The sequence below is a fragment of the Drosophila ficusphila genome, unplaced genomic scaffold (assembly GCF_018152265.1).
Source record: "Drosophila ficusphila isolate 14025-0441.05 unplaced genomic scaffold, ASM1815226v1 contig_791, whole genome shotgun sequence".
Classification (NCBI taxonomy): Eukaryota; Metazoa; Arthropoda; class Insecta; order Diptera; family Drosophilidae; genus Drosophila; species Drosophila ficusphila.
In genome coordinates, this window is record NW_025064737.1 from 2575446 (window position 1) to 2591881 (window position 16436).

General features: G+C 43.2%; 5 protein-coding genes and 1 long non-coding RNA gene across 11 annotated transcripts; 3 read left to right on the plus strand and 3 right to left on the minus strand.

The window, feature by feature from the left end:
- Positions 1-50: 50 nt before the first annotated feature.
- LOC108090134 (dihydropyrimidinase) lies at positions 51-8927 on the minus strand. 5 transcript variants are annotated; one of them, XR_001771334.2, is made up of 13 exons: positions 8795-8925; positions 5555-5642; positions 5424-5487; positions 4927-5117; positions 4793-4869; positions 4509-4643; positions 4383-4445; positions 4150-4296; positions 3686-3924; positions 2078-2313; positions 1250-1723; positions 299-849; positions 51-245 (listed from the first exon to the last, which is right to left on the minus strand). XR_001771334.2 is itself a non-coding variant. In XM_017188671.2 (12 exons), exons 2-12 carry the CDS (start codon positions 5631-5633, stop codon positions 770-772), a joined length of 1785 nt encoding a protein of 594 aa, XP_017044160.1. In that variant the 5' UTR covers positions 5634-5656; positions 8795-8926; the 3' UTR covers positions 51-769. The 5 variants fall into 5 exon arrangements, 4 of the variants coding, with proteins under 4 accessions (XP_017044160.1, XP_017044159.1, XP_017044161.2 ...); XM_017188671.2 differs by having other exon boundaries at positions 51-849; positions 5555-5656; positions 8795-8926; XM_017188670.2 differs by having other exon boundaries at positions 51-849.
- On the plus strand, positions 2992-3394 carry LOC108090137. The gene is made up of 2 exons (XR_001771335.2): positions 2992-3108; positions 3175-3394. It is a non-coding gene; the product is annotated as an uncharacterized LOC108090137 (long non-coding RNA).
- Positions 8928-9751: 824 nt separating the features above from the next.
- On the minus strand, positions 9752-11371 carry LOC108090233 (GTP-binding protein Rheb homolog). Its single transcript, XM_017188831.2, has 5 exons — positions 10998-11371; positions 10797-10868; positions 10471-10678; positions 10285-10414; positions 9752-10230 (listed from the first exon to the last, which is right to left on the minus strand). The coding sequence occupies exons 1-5, from the start codon at positions 11044-11046 to the stop codon at positions 10141-10143; spliced, it is 549 nt and encodes a 182-aa protein (XP_017044320.1). The 5' UTR covers positions 11047-11371; the 3' UTR covers positions 9752-10140.
- Positions 11372-11663: 292 nt separating this feature from the next.
- Positions 11664-12798, plus strand: LOC108090193 (RNA-binding protein 42). Its single transcript, XM_017188780.1, has one exon. It carries the CDS (start codon positions 11766-11768, stop codon positions 12681-12683), a length of 918 nt encoding a protein of 305 aa, XP_017044269.1. The 5' UTR covers positions 11664-11765; the 3' UTR covers positions 12684-12798.
- On the minus strand, positions 12781-15326 carry LOC108090191 (phospholipid phosphatase 5). Of its 2 annotated transcripts, none has more exons than XM_017188779.1 (4): positions 15214-15326; positions 13901-14205; positions 13414-13832; positions 12781-13350 (listed from the first exon to the last, which is right to left on the minus strand). In XM_017188779.1, exons 2-4 carry the CDS (start codon positions 14149-14151, stop codon positions 12941-12943), a joined length of 1080 nt encoding a protein of 359 aa, XP_017044268.1. In that variant the 5' UTR covers positions 14152-14205; positions 15214-15326; the 3' UTR covers positions 12781-12940. The 2 variants fall into 2 exon arrangements, with proteins under 2 accessions (XP_017044268.1, XP_017044267.1); XM_017188778.2 differs by lacking the exon at positions 15214-15326 and adding an exon at positions 14820-15156.
- A 158-nt stretch (positions 15327-15484) lies between these two features.
- Positions 15485-16242, plus strand: LOC108090194. The gene is made up of 2 exons (XM_017188781.2): positions 15485-15804; positions 15862-16242. Exons 1-2 carry the CDS (start codon positions 15485-15487, stop codon positions 16007-16009), a joined length of 468 nt encoding a protein of 155 aa, XP_017044270.1. The 3' UTR covers positions 16010-16242.
- Positions 16243-16436: the final 194 nt, after the last annotated feature.

Sequence of the window (16436 nt, forward strand, 5' to 3'; positions counted from 1 at the left end):
CCAAAAATGATGTATACATCCCTAAGTATTCCAGAACATTTAGACAAGGATTTTATTATTTGGTAAAGTTTATTAGTTTGATCTTTGTGTTCTGCATTTTTACTAAATGAATGTATATAAAGTATGTGTTTATAATAAATAGTTCTGCACATTTATAATTTTTTTCATTGAAAAAATGATTTATAATGAAATGCCGATTTTGCTCCCATACGGTACCTTGTCTCGCGTGGCATGATTGGTGTAATCTACTTCAAAGCGGGTTATTAATAAACAATTGCAATAGCGTAATATACTCAACTCAGTTACTCTATCGAGCCTTTTGATTTAGCTTGGTTTGCCTATTTAGCATTCAAGAGTACAAACAAATTGTGCTACATCTCTTTGTAGATAAACAAAATATTTCAAAATAAACACGTTTGACAAAAAATTCGAAGCGATCATCGTGTTTGTTTCGCTTTCTTAGTTACCAATTTTTTGATATCGTTTTTAAAGGCTTCTTGGGCGAACAATTAACTAAAAGTTTTTAAACAGGTTGGTTAAATTGGTTTTAAATGTTAAATTACGAAGCAGATTGTATGATTCTTCCTTAATCGGTTTGTGGCTATATGTACTTATTTTGAAACTTGGTTAGATTACGATTTTGTTTCAGGGTTCTCTATATTAAATGCCAGTTTGGTTGTCGGATGAGCGCAGACTTTGGCTTACACTGTCGTCGGAGATTGTGCGAATCCGCATCAACAGACATTACGATGCGACATTGGTCTGTGGTCTACCAGAAACCGGAAGACTTTCCGCCAGGTGGGTTCTTTACTTTAATGCACGCTCGAACTCCAGACCTGTCGAGTTCCTCTGCAAAATAAAAAGATGATTTATTTAAATAGGGTTTTTTTCTTATAAAAAAATATTTGTAACAAGGGTTTCCTATGCTTGATTTTTACAACGTTAAAATTAGGATGTTATTTTTTTTCGAATAATATATTTAATAATTTTCTAATACATATCATAAAATAAAAGTTTATTTAACGTTGTATCGTAACAATTATTGAATTTCAAGCTATTTTTGAAAAGTTTCTGTGTGCTGGTAAAAACTGTACCCCGGATTTTAAATGATAAGTTAATATTTTTTGACAATGTTGTGTACTATATTAACCTTTCTGTTCCTAGAACTATTGGTTCCGTATATCGGGCAATAGATATAATGCTTTTGGCTTTCCACCACCTCTTCTTTAAGTTCTTCAGGGTCACTTACCGCTTATGGAGAAGGACGACTCCTGCATGTCGCGCTTTCCATCGACGCGTCCCCGCACCGAAGGCGTACTGCACAGAGATCCTTCCGCTGGCATGGCCAGGTTGCCGGCGAGCATGGCGCTGATGGGCTCCTGCACCGGGATTTGGATGTCCAGCTCGGCGAAGCGCTTGGCCACGTTGCCGTTTTGCTTCTCTTCGTGCTGCTCCTCCGGCGGCGACTGCACCTTGCCCTCGATGATGTCGTAGACAAACGGCGGACGCACGGGCGTGGGAATAAATCGGCCGAAGCCTTCCGCCACCCTGACGTTTCCGCGCTCGGCGCAGATCCTTCCTCGCACCAGTACGAACTCGCAGACGCCGTGCACGGTCATACCCTCGAATATGTTGAAGTCGCAGGCGTGGTGGTGCGTGTCCTTGGAAATGGTACGCGTGGCATTCGGGTTCCAGATTACGATGTCCGCGTCCGAGCCGACAGCTAAGCGAGGAGGAATCGAAAAGAAGGTGAATAATTTTTATAAGGAAAATAAATAAATATAATAAAATGAAAACGATAGAAACTATCCAGTTTTTTAAGGTATAATTCAATTGACTTATCAAACCCCTTTGCTCTTAACTAAGGATTAGTTGCATTTAATTAGTTGTATATAGTAACACCATTATCTTATTATTAAAGTTACGGATAATTTCACCATCAAAATAAATTATTTTCCATTTCCAAAGAAATTTTCACTGAACACATTAATTTTTCTTAACGAATTGCAGAAGATGGAGTTTTCTTCTGCTACTCTCTAGTTAAAATTCAAACCCAAATAATTTTTTTTAATCTTACCAATGCGTCCCTTCTGGGGATAGATGTTGAATATCTTGGCTGCGTTGGTGCTGGTCACGGCCACAAAGCGGCAGGGATCGAGGAGTCCGGCGTGGACGCCCTTCTCCCAGACCAGCGACATGCGGTCCTCCACTCCATTGACTCCGTTCGGGATCTTGGTAAAGTCGCCCTTGCCCAGAGCCTTGTGCTCCTTGTTGAAGGTGCAGTTGTCGCTGCCAGTTAGCTGCAGGTCATCACTATGGACACAACAAATAGTTGAATAAGTTTTTGGGATTGAGACAGATCTCTTTAGTGGTCAGCTTAACAAAACGAAACGAAACGAACAATCACCGGCAGGGTGTGTGGAATGCAAGGAATATGTTCTGAATCTTCGATACTTACGGTCACAAACATTAACAGTTTGGAATCAAAGTTTTAAAGTGACTTTGACTAGTCGGATTTTGAAAAAAAGAGTAAACGAAATCGAAATAAGAAAGCTCTGTCTTAACATAAAATCAATTCACTCTACGTAGTAATAGTAATAGTTGAAAAAGACGTAACATCTGATGTCTATTTGAGATATAATAAATTATATTTTGTACGAATTTAATTTTTAAGTTAGTTTTTTCCGTTTTTTCGACTTGTAAATTTTTCGCCTTAAACTCAAAAGTCAAATTTTGAGAACCCTATTCGCAGTAACTGAAAAACTCACAGAACGACTTTGATTCCACTCCGTTTGGACGGTACTTACTAGGCCAGGGACTTCATCAACTGCCTGGGTGTCTCGGCGGACTCGCGGATCGGGGGGACTGGTGATGCAGTAAATGCGATCCCCCTTCGGGACGGCGCTCATGGAGCGGCCCAGGGAGCTGGCCAGCGTCTCCCCGAAGACGCAGTAGCCACTGCGGCGGGCGCGACCCACGAGCTCCGCGGAGGACTTGCTGGTGAGGCCGGACACAAAGAGCGGGGTCTTCATCTGGGCGGGCGATGGGCGAGCGAGTAAGTGAGCGATGGCAAACATGGAACGTCAGCAGATCGGATCGGATTAGTGGGTAAGATCGGGCAAGAGGTGCAGTTAATTAGTGGCCAGTTAGTTAGTGGGTATATGATTTAAGCAGGCAAAGCACAGGCCCTGTTAGTTGCGGATTAACCAGCGTGAACAAGGATAAGTAGTCCCAGGACCAGAGACCGTAAAAACGAAATACATAAAATAAATATCGTAACCTATGCTTTTGTTTTTAGTACACCCATTAAAACTAAACTTTACTGTAACAACTTGATCACTGGATTCTATAATAAGGTACAAATATTATCTTCCTCGTTGTATTTAAAGGCCAATAATAAAATTATTTTTTTTTTAATTGCACTATATCTGTGCTTATGACGCATCAAAAAAAGCGAATACTATAATTAAACAATATTAAAACTTTCTTTGTACACTGTATGACTGTCTCAAATTTCAATTGACAGGCTTTGTTTGGCGGACTATAAAGCTCGCATTTTAAATTTGTACATTCCATCGAGAACTAATATACTATATATCAAAGTCTTAATGCCTAAAAGGAGTAGTTTGTTTTGGCCCTGATATTTACGGTCCCGGCCCGGAGTGTGAGCCCCGGCACAACTTACTTCGCGAGCAGCTTCATCAAGAACTCGGGGGTCGTCTTGTCGGGCCGCAAGGGCGGACTGAGCACGTGGGCGGCCTCGTGGTCGAAGCCCAGGTGCTGGCAACAGGTGGCGTCCGTGCCGAGAGCGGCGGCCAGGGTCTCGCCCATTATGTACCGACCGCGGTATCGGTGGCGGGCCCTGGCCAACTCAATGCCCGCCGACTTGCTCATCACGTGGACCACGTACAAGGGGCAAGCGGCCTAACATTCGTTTATTGTGGGGTTATATCGAGTGCCGCATACCGCATACCGCATAATATGTACAAGGTGCATCATACACAATGGAAATAATAATAATAAGAAATCAAAATGTGTAACGTAAATAAACCATAATTACAGCGCGGCACTCGGCCGGCATGGACATTCACCACCTCATCCTCAGTCCCTCCCAGAGTGTCTAGCCTATTGGGCTGGGAGTGGTCTTACCTGGTGGGCCAGCACGCAGGCGCGGTGCACCGCCTCGGCCTCCACCTCCTCGGGGCGGGACAGCTCGTGGCCCTCCGGTCCATTGATGCCCTCGGCCAGCAGGCGCTGCGTGTTCTTCGCAATGATGTCGCCGTTCTCGGCGTGGACCTGCGGATATAAACCAAGTTGGGTTACAAGTGGTTTTATACACAAAACAGGTAAGAAAAAATACTTTAATACTCCTCTAAACTCACCATTGCAACAGCATTCAATTGTCTAATGCGCTCAAAAACGTCCAAAAGATCCGAATCGTTTAGCTTAAAAGGAGAATAATGGTTTACCATTGAATGTTAGTGTATATCACATTATAACCGACTTACCTGATAAAGACCTTTGTAGGCCATGAATGTTTTGAAGGAGTTCACTCCGAGCTCCTTGCACAGGATTCCGATTTCCTCGGACACCGACTTGGACCACCAGGTGATGCCAACATGCAAACCATAGTCGCAGCATACCTGAAAAGGCACATTCATTCAATAAGTGTTCAATACTTAGTTAAGGAATTTAAGTAAATTAAAATAACTGGAATACACTTTTTCCTAGCTTATGGGGCCTTTTCTTGGCACATCCTTAATTGTCCACCGATTGGAGTGGAATGGCTTACCTTGGGATCGGCCCAGCTGCGCCACTTGTCGTAGGCCTCGATCATCGACTCATGTTTGTTGGGCAGAACGAAGTCGACTGTTCAAAATAATGGTTTTAATTCCAATACTTAAACAGAGTAATGCCGCAGCTTACTTATCATGGTGGTGCCACCAGCCACGGCTGCCTTGGTGCCATGGTAGAAATCATCCACAGCTACTGCTCCGCCGAAAGGCAGCTGCATGTGCGTGTGGGGATCGATCCCTCCTGGAATGATCATCAGTCCGCTGGCATCGATGGTGCGAACTCCTCCCGGTATCGTGATTTCGGAAGAGGGCCCCACAAACCTTTAAAGATGATAGGGGTGGGTTTATTGGGGGTTTCGTTTGAGTGGAGGAATGTAAATTTTATGCGAGTCATGCCAACGCCCTTGCAAATCTAATTGTGTTGGAATACAGTATCAAATATATAGTTTGCGTTGGATGGATATTATCGATCGAAAATCGTGATATAAATAATAATAAACTAAGAAACAAGCCTATTAGTTTTTTTCAAAAATAAAAACTATATTTCTTTGCGATTAACTTTTTTTAAATTAAGATTACCTACAAATGGATAATTATGCTATTCTGTTTTAAATGCTTTGTACATACTTGATGATTCCGTCCTCGATGTAAACGTCCGCCTTGAACGATTTATCATGGTTGACGATCTCGCCTGAAACAAAATAAAAGTTTTCAATTTAAAGTTCTGCTTCTCACACAAAGTCGGCTAATGAGCTTACCGTTTTTAATGTAGACGCGATTCTGGGCGCTCTGCAAGTGAATCGGCACCTTCTTAACCGGTTTCGGGCTGGTCGACATGGCGAGAGTCTGCAATTAAACGACTGCTGTGAGTGAGTGTAAGACCAGACCGGGGAGGATTTCCCCATTTCCCACACACAGACACGCGAGCTGGCGTTTTCATTCATCCACTTGGGGTTGTTGGGCCTTTTGTGGTTGGCCTGTGACTCATCGACAGAGGCATCGCTCCAGGACAGGCTCCAGACACGTGCCGTACATTAAACTGCGCGAAAAGTAGTCAACCCCTATGCACTCGAAAATATGAATTTAAATAGACTTCTTTTGGAGAAGCGAAACACCATAAAGGATAGGATTACTTGGTAGACAATCAATCGATTCTCCGAAGAATGGCGAATGGTTTAGAAAGTCGTATTTGCCTTAGACAGGACAAATGATTACCTCTCTTCTTTTACTATTTCACCATATTATATGAAATGAATTAGAAAACAGACTACGTATTATATTTATTTTGTTTTCCAAGAAGGCAAAAACTGTCGAAAGCTTGTAAAAAGCAATATTTGAAAAGGGGTTTTTATAGTCTAGAAAGTTTTGTAACAACCCGCACCTCTCGTTCTCAGTTCAAGATACTCTTAAATGTGACAAGAGGTCTTGAAAGTTTATTATGTTTTGAGTGTATTCACTCGCAATCGGTAAGTACTTATGCTGCGGGGTGTTTGGAAAACTGCGGCGCAAATGTCATCGCAGCTCGTTTGTCTTTTCAGCAGATTGGTTCCTCCACTCTGGGAGCGTTTTGTTCCGCCGGCAGACGAGCGGGTTGAGCTCAACACAATATGGTAACTGCATAACAGGCAGAATACTAATGTTGCGCCTAAGCCATTACAAGGGCCATCTCTTCCGACGTCTGCGCTGCAGTTATAGCCCAGTCAGCCAGCCAGCCAGCCAGTCAGCCAACCAGGCCAGCGGCCATTGACCCTTGGCTGCGGCCCCTCCCGCCGGTTGGGCCTACCAAGAACTGCGAGTATTGTGTACTCGGAGTGGGGCGCCGATGTGATGTACTACGCCCTCGCCACACACTCGCCCAGATCGGATATAACACCAAAGTGACTCGAGAATGGCATTGACGCTGGCCCCAAAGCCGCTAAGTTCAAATTGTGCCACGAGGGGCACAACGAAGTAAAAAAGAGAGTAAGTCAGGGCGGTGCGGAAAGCGTTTGTTATGGTGCCGTGGTCGTATCCGTACCAACCATACAGCTGCGGTCATTGGGACAGAACCTCGTGGGTGATGTGTGGGAAAGAGTGATTTGTTTTCATAGCTACTCTTTTTGGAAAGGGGCCAATCGAAAAGTAGAACCTGCTGTTTTCTGCAAAACATTATCCAATAATGACATTTTTTCTTTTGTGCACAAAAACACAAGTCAAACAGGTGATCGATAAAAAATCATTTTTATTTCGGCACAAATATATTTAAAAAAGTCATATATATGTATCTTGGATTGTTAATACCAAACTGCCCATTTTTTGCAAATCTATTTAAAAATAAAATTTTTGATTGATATTCAAATAAAATCTTTTAAGACGAGGAGCCGCAATTCCTTTTTCAAAGTGCATTTTATGTCCGAAAATATTTTGCTATTGGCAACTACAGCTTTTACCGCAACTGTGCGTCTGCATACTTTGTTATGGTAATGATTATTGGGGTGCATGACGTGTGTGAGGATGGGTACATTTCATTAATTCAATTCCGACTGGGAGCCTGGTGTCCACCGAAAGCAGCGAAACATTGGATAAGTGAGCACTTTCCCCTTTTTAAAAACAGAGAGCCTCCGTCGGAGTGCATGTGTTTGGATGCAACAAACTAGATTATCTATTATATACGAATGTATATACAAAGCATACAAGTGGGTCTCTAGGTACATAATGTAATTAATGCAGCCGTATTAATGTAGGGGAAAATGTGCAAAGCTCATTCTCTGTAGGCACTTTGTAGGTCGCTAGAGCTCTTTAATTTGTAAAAATACATACGACTGTTTTTGTGTTTTGTTTTTCTTCCATTGCATGCAGTGGTGTTCGTTTGCCGGCTATCTATTAAATGTTTGTAATTTTGCCTCATTCACTGACACTTGGTGTACCAATTAAGCACTCTAACACGACTCCTAGACTCCTCAACATAGATGACAATTGCGCATATGTACATAGTTTAGTAAATTCGTATTTAGATAATGCTAGTGATCATTTAAAAATAAAGTTTGAACTCAACAATGTTTATTGTATCAAATTAAAAGTATTCCATCTCTAGGCATTAATAAGCTACAATCATAACATGAAATGGTAAAAATCTGGTGTTATTAGATTTGTTTTCTCTTCCTGTTTTGTGTATAAGAGAATGTTTTCAATTCGGCGTTTCTCTGAGGCTTTTATGTCAGCCATTAAATCTTGACTTATCTTATCAGCAATGGGCCCATCCTCCAGATGGTAGAGCCTGGTTTTGAAATCCCCGCACAATTCACAGGGGGGTATTAATGACAAACGTGCGGCACTTATCGCGAGGCAGTTTGATGAACTTAGAAATCAAATCCTGACCTCAAATACAATGTATGTGTGTATGAACCATACACATAGCTTACTACGTCAATGAAATTAATTCCCCGCAGGCACATCTTCACATAAATCGAGATTATGCGACTGCCGGTTTGCAGAGTCCAACGACTCGGCGGCTCCTAGTTTGTTATTAAATCGATAAAAGGCTGCGGGAAAGTCCCGAAAAGGAAGCAACAAGAAAAGCCAGTACCCACCCATCATCAGTTGGTGCACCTGATTAGCGGGTTGATAAATGCAGTTGTACAAACATGTCCACATTCAGGTGCAGTTGTGTACATGAGTTTTAGTGCACCTGCATGTACATATTGGGCCGAAAAATGCCGTCATTCAATCAAAAGGCACTTGCGAATGTGGCTTAAGGCGTACAGTGTTGGAGAAATTTCAAATTAACGGTCAAACATAAAGGTATACATATGTATACTAATGTGCGGAGACCGATAAAATTTGAAAATAGAACGAAAAGCTGAAAAATACCCACGCATTGCGCACAAGTATACACACACACACACAAGTCGGCAAGAAAAACAATTGCAATACAGAAAATTGAGAAAAGTCAACTCGCTTTTCTTTTGCATTGGGAACATCACGAATTAGATCCGCACTGCTGTCTTCAGGGAAATTACCGTTAAATGGCTAAAATCTCACGCGATTTGGCTGATGAACGAATTTAATTTACACGCACGCACAAGTTCACTGTTTGAAAATCGAAAAACATTTAACTCTCGGTCCAATTGGAACTTGCCTATTGGTGGGTTTTGTCTTTTCGTGGTGAGTTTCAGCAGCTGATTCTTAACAGTCCTGTTAGGCCATACAGTGATCTGTTAGCCGGTATTTTACAGCGGCAGAAATTTAGGGGGATTTCTGCCAGTTATTATAGTTATAAACAAATTGGATTGGAATTTCTGTGTACCAAAATTAACCCAACATTTAATTGTTTATAACTTGTTCAGCTGCTCAAAAGGAAACTCAAGGGAACAAAAATTAAATCTAAATATATTAAAAAATTTTTTTTTAAATAACAGATATTGCCGTAGTTGCCAATTGGAGTTTCCGTTTAGATGTATTTAACGGTTTAAAGCGATGTCCATCTTTAAATAATTTAACAGGTGAAACAATAAAATAATTTATTTAGAACGAAAGCTCTCATTCAGAACAAACCCATATCCAATACCTTTATTTAATGTTTCGTTCTTTCTTTTTGTACAACTCATAAACAACACACCTGCTTATAAACATTGTACGTCCTTGGCGAAACCCTAATTGTCTTCGAAAGAATATGCAAGTCATTCCTTGCTTATAATTTTCTGGATGCCAAAATTAATTCGCCGTTGAGCACGAAATATCTTTAGTTTGTGGTAAGACTTTGTTTTATTTAGGTCATCCATGTCATGTCTTACCTAACCCGTCAAAGCAATAAATTATATTCCGCAATTCCACCACAGCTGATTTAAAAAGCTTAATCTTATATGTACACATAAACTCTTTCTTAATATTATTTTCCGAAAAGAAGCTCTCCACAACTCAACCTAACTCCGTTTCCCGAACAGCACACTTTAAAAAACAAAATAAAAACGATAGTGTATAGTACTTGGAAAAATTATATTTAAATTGAAACTAAAAACAAAATATTGGTAGAATTGTATATGAACTTTGTAACTGAATTGTTGTTGTGAAAAAAGTGTACTAACTTAAACCTGTTGTGTTGCGCTAAACGCGAACCACGAATCCTGCAGGGCAGCGTTAGCGGACGCATCCAAGCCGCTTGATGGTGGTTACTTGCTGTTGTGGACTTAAAGCTATTAGGTCTATTAGGTTTTTAGATTTTCCTGCTGCGCACAAGGGGCACTGCCCGCCCCCGCCAGTGCACGCTGGCCCAACTGTGTAGATAAGAGATAATCGATTTTCGTATTGCCATAGCGATTTGCCGTGTTTCCAGCAGTTCGGCCGCAGTTTCAGCTTGCCTAGCGCCCTACGACACAAGACAACTGCTCTTCTCTTGAGGATTGCCATTCTCGTTCTCGATCAGGATCAGCAGTTGATGGAATATATCTCCCACAGACTGTGTAAAGATGGCTTTTAGCTTTAACTTAGTTAATATGGGTCTAAGACTTGCCTCGTTTTGTTTGGCGGACGTTTCGAGAAATGCTGCTCGCCAGGATTCGGCCAGCTTTTTGCCCTCCTCCGTGGAAACGGTGCGCTCCTGGTGCAAATCGGTTTTGTTGCCAACCAACACCACAGGTACACTGCAAGGCAAGATCAATTAGATTGGCTCTCGATCGGAGAACAAGACGATGCCTACTATTTTTTGCCCATCACATCCAGAAGCTTCTCGTAGATGATCTTAACCACCTCGAACGACTTTTGGCTGGTTATGGAGTACACCAGGACGTAGCCGTGGTAGTCCATGCTGTATTGCACTGGGAATATACTGTACTCGTCCTGGCCGGCCGTGTCGATGAGTTTTACGATGTAGTCCTGTGACTTAACACGCTCGATCTTAGTGAAAGCTGCGAATGGGAATTACATTCCATTATGTCTCATTTTACTATCAGGGCTTTTATTGCGTTGCTACCATCACGGTTTCTGGGAAATCCGGATGGAATGTGGGTGGAATGTGGAACTTACTATTCTCGATGGTGGGGTCATAGGAGTCCACGAACTGGCCCTCTACGAACTGTATGCAAAGCGATGATTTTCCTAAAGGCAAAGAGCATTTATTATGGAAAACTGTTCGCAGTTGTTGCTGTTGTCAAAATACTACGCAATTACAAAAGCCAGCAGCAACAACAAACATGGACTTTACTGGTTTTTAACAGGGAAACTCACCCACAGATCGGTAGCCCATCATGGCTATGTTGCGCTCTTTGGTTGGCATTTTTCTGGTCTGAACGCTTTTCAATGTTACAAGAAAAGTCTTGGCTTTGGGGCTTTTCAACTCTTTTTTGTTTTTGTTGTCGCCCCTTCGACTTTGTGTGCGCCTGTGTTGGTGCGTGCCTGTCTGCACCAGTTAAAGTGTGTAAGGGGTAATATTGCTTCTTGATTCACTTTTTTTGATGGGTATACTTGTTGCTATCACAGCTGGGGAATTTCCGACGATTTTTAATTCAATTATTATGTATTAGATCGTCGAAAACAGCGATTCTCGAGTTGAGTCAGTGCTGGTGTGGGCGTTATGGAGCCTACTCTAAAATACCACTTCTAACTTGCATGAAATCGACAATTTGCCCGCCACTGCCATATGGTCATACCGCGCGGTCTTTCAAGAATATACAATTTAAAATTATTTGTATTGCTGCAATGAAGAAATGAAGTGCCCCTGTTCTTTAATTAAAAAGTTCTTCAAAAGTAATCGGGGTAAAAAATTGCAATTTTAACGTAGTTTGTTGTCGTAATCAGCATAGCTTAAACTTAAACATTTTCAACACTGAAAGCCAGAAAATGAAGAACCAAACATCGATAATTGCAAAAAAAATTAGATTTTCGGGAAAAAAATCGATTGACCTATAGTGCCATCACTTTTACGGCAGCGTTTTTCGTAAAAGATTGTTTTGATTTTAAAATATTAAAAAACTCTTAGATCCAAGCCCGTTGGAAATGGGCTCAAAGCGCCGCAACATCGAGGACGAGTTGTCTCGATTTGAGGCGGAGATCTCTAAGCCGCCCGCCCGTAATCTTTTCGTGCCCAACCAGGTGCGCCCGATTATCGCGGCCAACACTTACCATAACGTGCAGCACAAGTTGCAACACCAGGGAAATGGAGGATCGCGTCTTACCGTGCCACCACCTCCGATCCCGCCGCCACCCACCTTCATGTCCACCTTCGTGCCCACAGGCAGTGGCAGCGGCTCCTCATCCAGCGCCAGCAAACCGATCTCCGCGACACCGGTAGTCCTGAGCAGCGCCCCCAAACTGTACCAGTGCAGACAGTCCGTGCACGTGCCCACCGTGGCCGCTGCACCCTCAATAGACATCAACGCTGTCTCCTTTGACGTCACACAGAAGCTGAAAAAGCTTAAGGCGGAAAAGTCCGGCCCGAATCCCATTGCCGAGGAAGCCATCAAGGCGGCGCGCGCCTCTTCAGCTCTGCAATCTTTTCAGACGACGGAGCGCAAGAAAAAGGACCGCAAGACAGTGCGTATCGCCGGCGGCAGCGTGTGGGAGGACTCTTCGCTGGCTGATTGGCCCGACGATGACTTCCGCATCTTCTGTGGCGACCTGGGAAACGACGTGAACGACGAGGTGTTGACCCGGACCTTTAACAAGTTCCCCTCGTTCCAGCGGGCACGCGTGGTGCGCGACAAGCGAACGGGCAAGAGCAAGGGGTTCGGCTTCGTGAGCTTCCGGGAACCGGCCGACTTTATTCGGGCCATGAAAGAGATGGACGGACGCTATGTGGGCAGTCGGCCTATTAAGTTGCGCAAGAGCACTTGGCGACAGCGAAGCCTGGACGTGGTCAAAAAGAAGGAACGCGAAAAGCAGGTGCTTCTGCAGGCTTTCAACTCCATGAACTGAACACCCGCGAGAGCTTTCTACTCTCTTTTAGGCTAGTTTCGGTCACTTTAAAGTAGCAAATTATTTTTGGATGTTGCTGCCAAAGATGAGCAATAAATTTAAGTTTAGCAATTGACTCGTTATGTTTTACTGGAGAAACTACATACTAACCCCACCCAATACGAGGTACCCAGCAGCATAATAATAATTGAAAATACAGCGACGGTTGAAAGGAGCTTAGACGGGAAAAACAATTGACTATAAATTAATTAAAGCTTTTAGTACCATTTGGATTGTTCCTTGCCCGCGAGGAGGGGTCTCTTCAAAGCATCGCCAGCGGCCTTTTCGTCAAGGTCCTCACTCTCCTCTTTGCTATTTAGCCGCTGGTATTGACTACTCTCTTGCCTAGGCCACCGGATCAGTGGTTTACCAGCATCTGGGCCGAAAATGGAGGGATAGTACTGTCTGTAGCTTATGTAGCCCGCAAAAAGCCCAATTAGACCACCGATGGTCACGTCCTGCCAGTGGTGGTGGTAGTCACAGGTGCGACTAACAGCCACAAGTAGAGCGATCATCAGAGGAATCACAGCGATGCAAAGCCTCCAGGTGTGACCGCGTCCCCGGATATCGAAGGCGTGCAGCTTTGCGCCTATATAGTAGGCGATGAATCCGAAACTAGCAAAGGCGACTGAAACGGCGGATTAAAATTGTAAGCGGGGAACTATAAAAACAATGTCCTGCATTGACTCACACGACGAGTGTCCGCTGGGGAAGCTCTTGCGGCCCTCGTTTATGTCCCACGGAAGCCCTGTACAATTGAAATCCAGTATGGAGGTGTCTAAGCTGCTCGATGTTGTGTTAAGGACCATCACGCCATCGGGAAAGCAGCGGTAGAAGTAGTCTGGCCTCGGCCTTCCTACTGTTATCTTCAGAACGCTCGTGGGAATGCCATTCAAGCACAGAGCCAGTGTCCAAGCCCAACTGGCGGCTCTGAAGTCTCGCCTGTCCTTGGTGAACCAGTAGAGGGCGATGGTGACCAGGAAGGGAGCAACTATCACCCAGAAGAGCAGCTCCCCGCCCTTGACAATGTCCGGCCTCCTGGGATTCTTGTACAACCAGAGCTCCTCCTCGTGAATTTCCCGCTTAAAAGCCGTCATTGTCTCTAGTTTGCTGCAGAAATGAGTCATGCATAAGAGATTGAATTCGTCAGCAGGTGTGATGCGTGCCGAGCAACTTACAAGAAGATGATAACGAGGAAAACCCGAAGTATCACATCCACCGCATCGCTGAGCTTTCGATTTGAGTTGGTACACCGTTTTTCCTGCCCTTCCGGCTGAGCAGCGCTGCTGTCCGCTTTTATAGAGAGCTCGTTGCGCCACATTTCACCGCCGCTGTATCTCGATCCTGTGCGACCGACGTCCTCGGCAGAACTCTCACTGAGGGTGCGTCTGCTGGAAGTGGTTTCATGACCTTCCTTGCCGAAAGACATGGTGTTATTCCGCAGGGAATATTCGGCTGTTTGCTTATGTTGGTCGCTTGTAGCCTGAATAATTGAAGAGATAAGCAAACGACCAGTCATGAATGATTGCAGTTATGTGTGGGATAAACATAAGAGGTCGCTAGATTCACTGTTGGCTGAATCAAATAAATGACCATACTCCTTAGCTTCCGTGTATCAGATCACTCACTTGGTGCTTATCAGTTGGGGATTAAGGAGAGAACTAATAGTTTTAGGAGAGAATCAGGATAGCGGATAGGCCAGAAGTATAGTGTAGTGTCGATTTCTGCGATAAGATATACATACATACACAGAAATAAACCGGATCAATGCAAACAACTGAAATTTTTCATAACATTCAATTTCATTCCATTGGTATCAGAATTCCGGACATACTTTCACAAAAAAATATCAAGTTAATTAGTCCAAAATATTTAAGTAAAATTTAAAATTAATCAATAAAGCTAAACGAGAATAAAAATCATGTCTCAAACATTTTCTAGCTGTGCACACTCGGCCACGCTTTGCGTCAATGTTTGTCATCAAAGGCGGTTACGTAGGGCAGAAACGAGTATAATGTATGGGATATGCCATATGCACACACGATGGTTTTAATAAGCTAGGCATCATAAACAGTATTTGATGGCTGGTTGGCGCACCTGCTTTTTGGCAAGACTTCCGATATTGCCGTTTCGGTCGATTGGATTTTCGCGGCGGCGACTACGTAAGTCCGCCGTAAAGGTATCTGGCATTATCACCCGATTTCCCGGGATATTTGCGTTGACTTTGGAACAGTTCCGGCGCGTTGGCTGAGGCATCCACTTGTTGCTCTCGACGTGTTTTCGACTGGGCAGCTAGCTGACTGCTGTTCGATGCTAATTGCAGGGCTTTTTATAAACTTTCTCTAATCTGGCGACAGCATCGTAAAACAAACAACGAAGTGAAACCCCTCGCCCCTCACGGATGCATGTGAAAACAACAACAGCTGTTTGCCCTTCTTGTTAGTCGGGCTCAGTGGCAGTTTGCAGATTGCAGGCAGTTTGGCTGGTTTACCTGTCAATTAAGCATGTTCGTGGCGGCAACAATTACAGCTCATCGCAGGTAAAACGTGTCCACGCGACAAAAACACACATCTTTCGGCCGTTTAGTTTTCGTTTCGGATGTTAATTTGCAAAATTGGTCATCGATAACGACTGTTATCGCACGTGCTGCCAACTCCTCGTAAAACTGTACTAGAGCAGGGTTGTTCGACGAATCATATGATTGAAAATTTCAATCGCGTCGAGAGAAGAGATAAATAAATAAGACACTTTTACCAGTCAGTATGACTGTCGAAACGAGTGAAAAGGAGGCTGCTGGCCAATTGCTGGATAGCTTGTATCTTGATTTGTTTCACCTGGTCGAGGAGCACACCCAGTGCCGGGTAAATTTAGAGCGGAGCAACGCCAGTGGAGCGATTCTGTTGGCCCGCACTCGGTTTCAGGCAGGAGGCAGTAACTCGGTGTCCACCGCTCAGATTCCCACCGAGAACAGTGCCGAGTTTAAAGCCCTTTGCCGGGTTGTCGACTCCGAGGAAGGCGTCTGCGTCCAAAGACAGGCAGTGGACAAGTCCAATGGCTTTGTAGAGCCCCTGCACTGGTTCTCGTGAGTACTGATAACGGTTAAATGGGTCACTATAATAAAAAGTTTTTTTTTTCGTAGGGTTCTGCCGCCCATGAGCTTGCGCAATGCTGTTTCCAAGTTTAAGGATTGCATCGACCTGGTTGCGGAAAGCACGAATCTGCAGCGGCAGCTGGGTCAGACCTTGGATTGGATCGCCAAACTGCGCAAGAGTGCCCTGCTAAACTAAACATTAACCTATACACAATCTATACAATTTTAAGAACGTAGCAATATGATACGAAAACATCCCCAAATACGCATGCAATTTAATGAAACAGTACTTGGAAAATCGGCGAATCAAAACAAGTAATGAATTAAAGTTTGAAAATGAATTTTCCAGTGTTTGTTTTTGTAAGGTAAATAAAATTGCAAATCTGTTTTCTGATAATCGAAAATAAATCTTAAAGTTCTTTCAAAACATTCAAAGCTTTTTTCTATATTTAAAGTTTTCTGAATTATAATCTTATTTTAAGAAAAATATAACAACAAAGTGCAGATACATATTTATTATTCATTTATTCATTTTCGTTTCAAGAATGAAAAGATGAATTGAGTCCTCTACTTTTTTTAAATGACTTTTTTTTATAGAAAATCTAGACTTATCAAAACGCGAA

Bases quoted from the DNA above. Each gene is read 5' to 3' on its own strand.
- LOC108090134 (XM_017188671.2), bottom strand. From the start codon at position 5,633: ATGTCGACCAGCCCGAAACCGGTTAAGAAGGTGCCGATTCACTTGCAG. The intron at 5,118-5,423 runs GTATGTACAAAG...TCATCTTTAAAG, and splicing joins ATCGAGGACGGAATCATCAA to GTTTGTGGGGCCCTCTTCCG. The intron at 4,297-4,382 runs GTGAGTTTAGAG...TTATATCCGCAG, and splicing joins AATTGAATGCTGTTGCAATG to GTCCACGCCGAGAACGGCGA.
- LOC108090233 (XM_017188831.2), bottom strand. From the start codon at position 11,046: ATGCCAACCAAAGAGCGCAACATAGCCATGATGGGCTACCGATCTGTG. The intron at 10,869-10,997 runs GTGAGTTTCCCT...CTTTGCCTTTAG, and splicing joins GATGGGCTACCGATCTGTGG to GAAAATCATCGCTTTGCATA. The intron at 10,415-10,470 runs GTAGGCATCGTC...CTTGCCTTGCAG, and splicing joins GATGTGATGGGCAAAAAATA to TGTACCTGTGGTGTTGGTTG.
- LOC108090193 (XM_017188780.1), top strand. From the start codon at position 11,766: ATGGGCTCAAAGCGCCGCAACATCGAGGACGAGTTGTCTCGATTTGAG.
- LOC108090191 (XM_017188778.2), bottom strand. From the start codon at position 14,978: ATGCCTCAGCCAACGCGCCGGAACTGTTCCAAAGTCAACGCAAATATC. The intron at 13,833-13,900 runs GTAAGTTGCTCG...TCATTTCTGCAG, and splicing joins TTCCTCGTTATCATCTTCTT to CAAACTAGAGACAATGACGG. The intron at 13,351-13,413 runs GTGAGTCAATGC...CCGCCGTTTCAG, and splicing joins CCCCAGCGGACACTCGTCGT to TCGCCTTTGCTAGTTTCGGA.
- LOC108090194 (XM_017188781.2), top strand. From the start codon at position 15,485: ATGACTGTCGAAACGAGTGAAAAGGAGGCTGCTGGCCAATTGCTGGAT. The intron at 15,805-15,861 runs GTGAGTACTGAT...TTTTTTTCGTAG, and splicing joins GAGCCCCTGCACTGGTTCTC to GGTTCTGCCGCCCATGAGCT.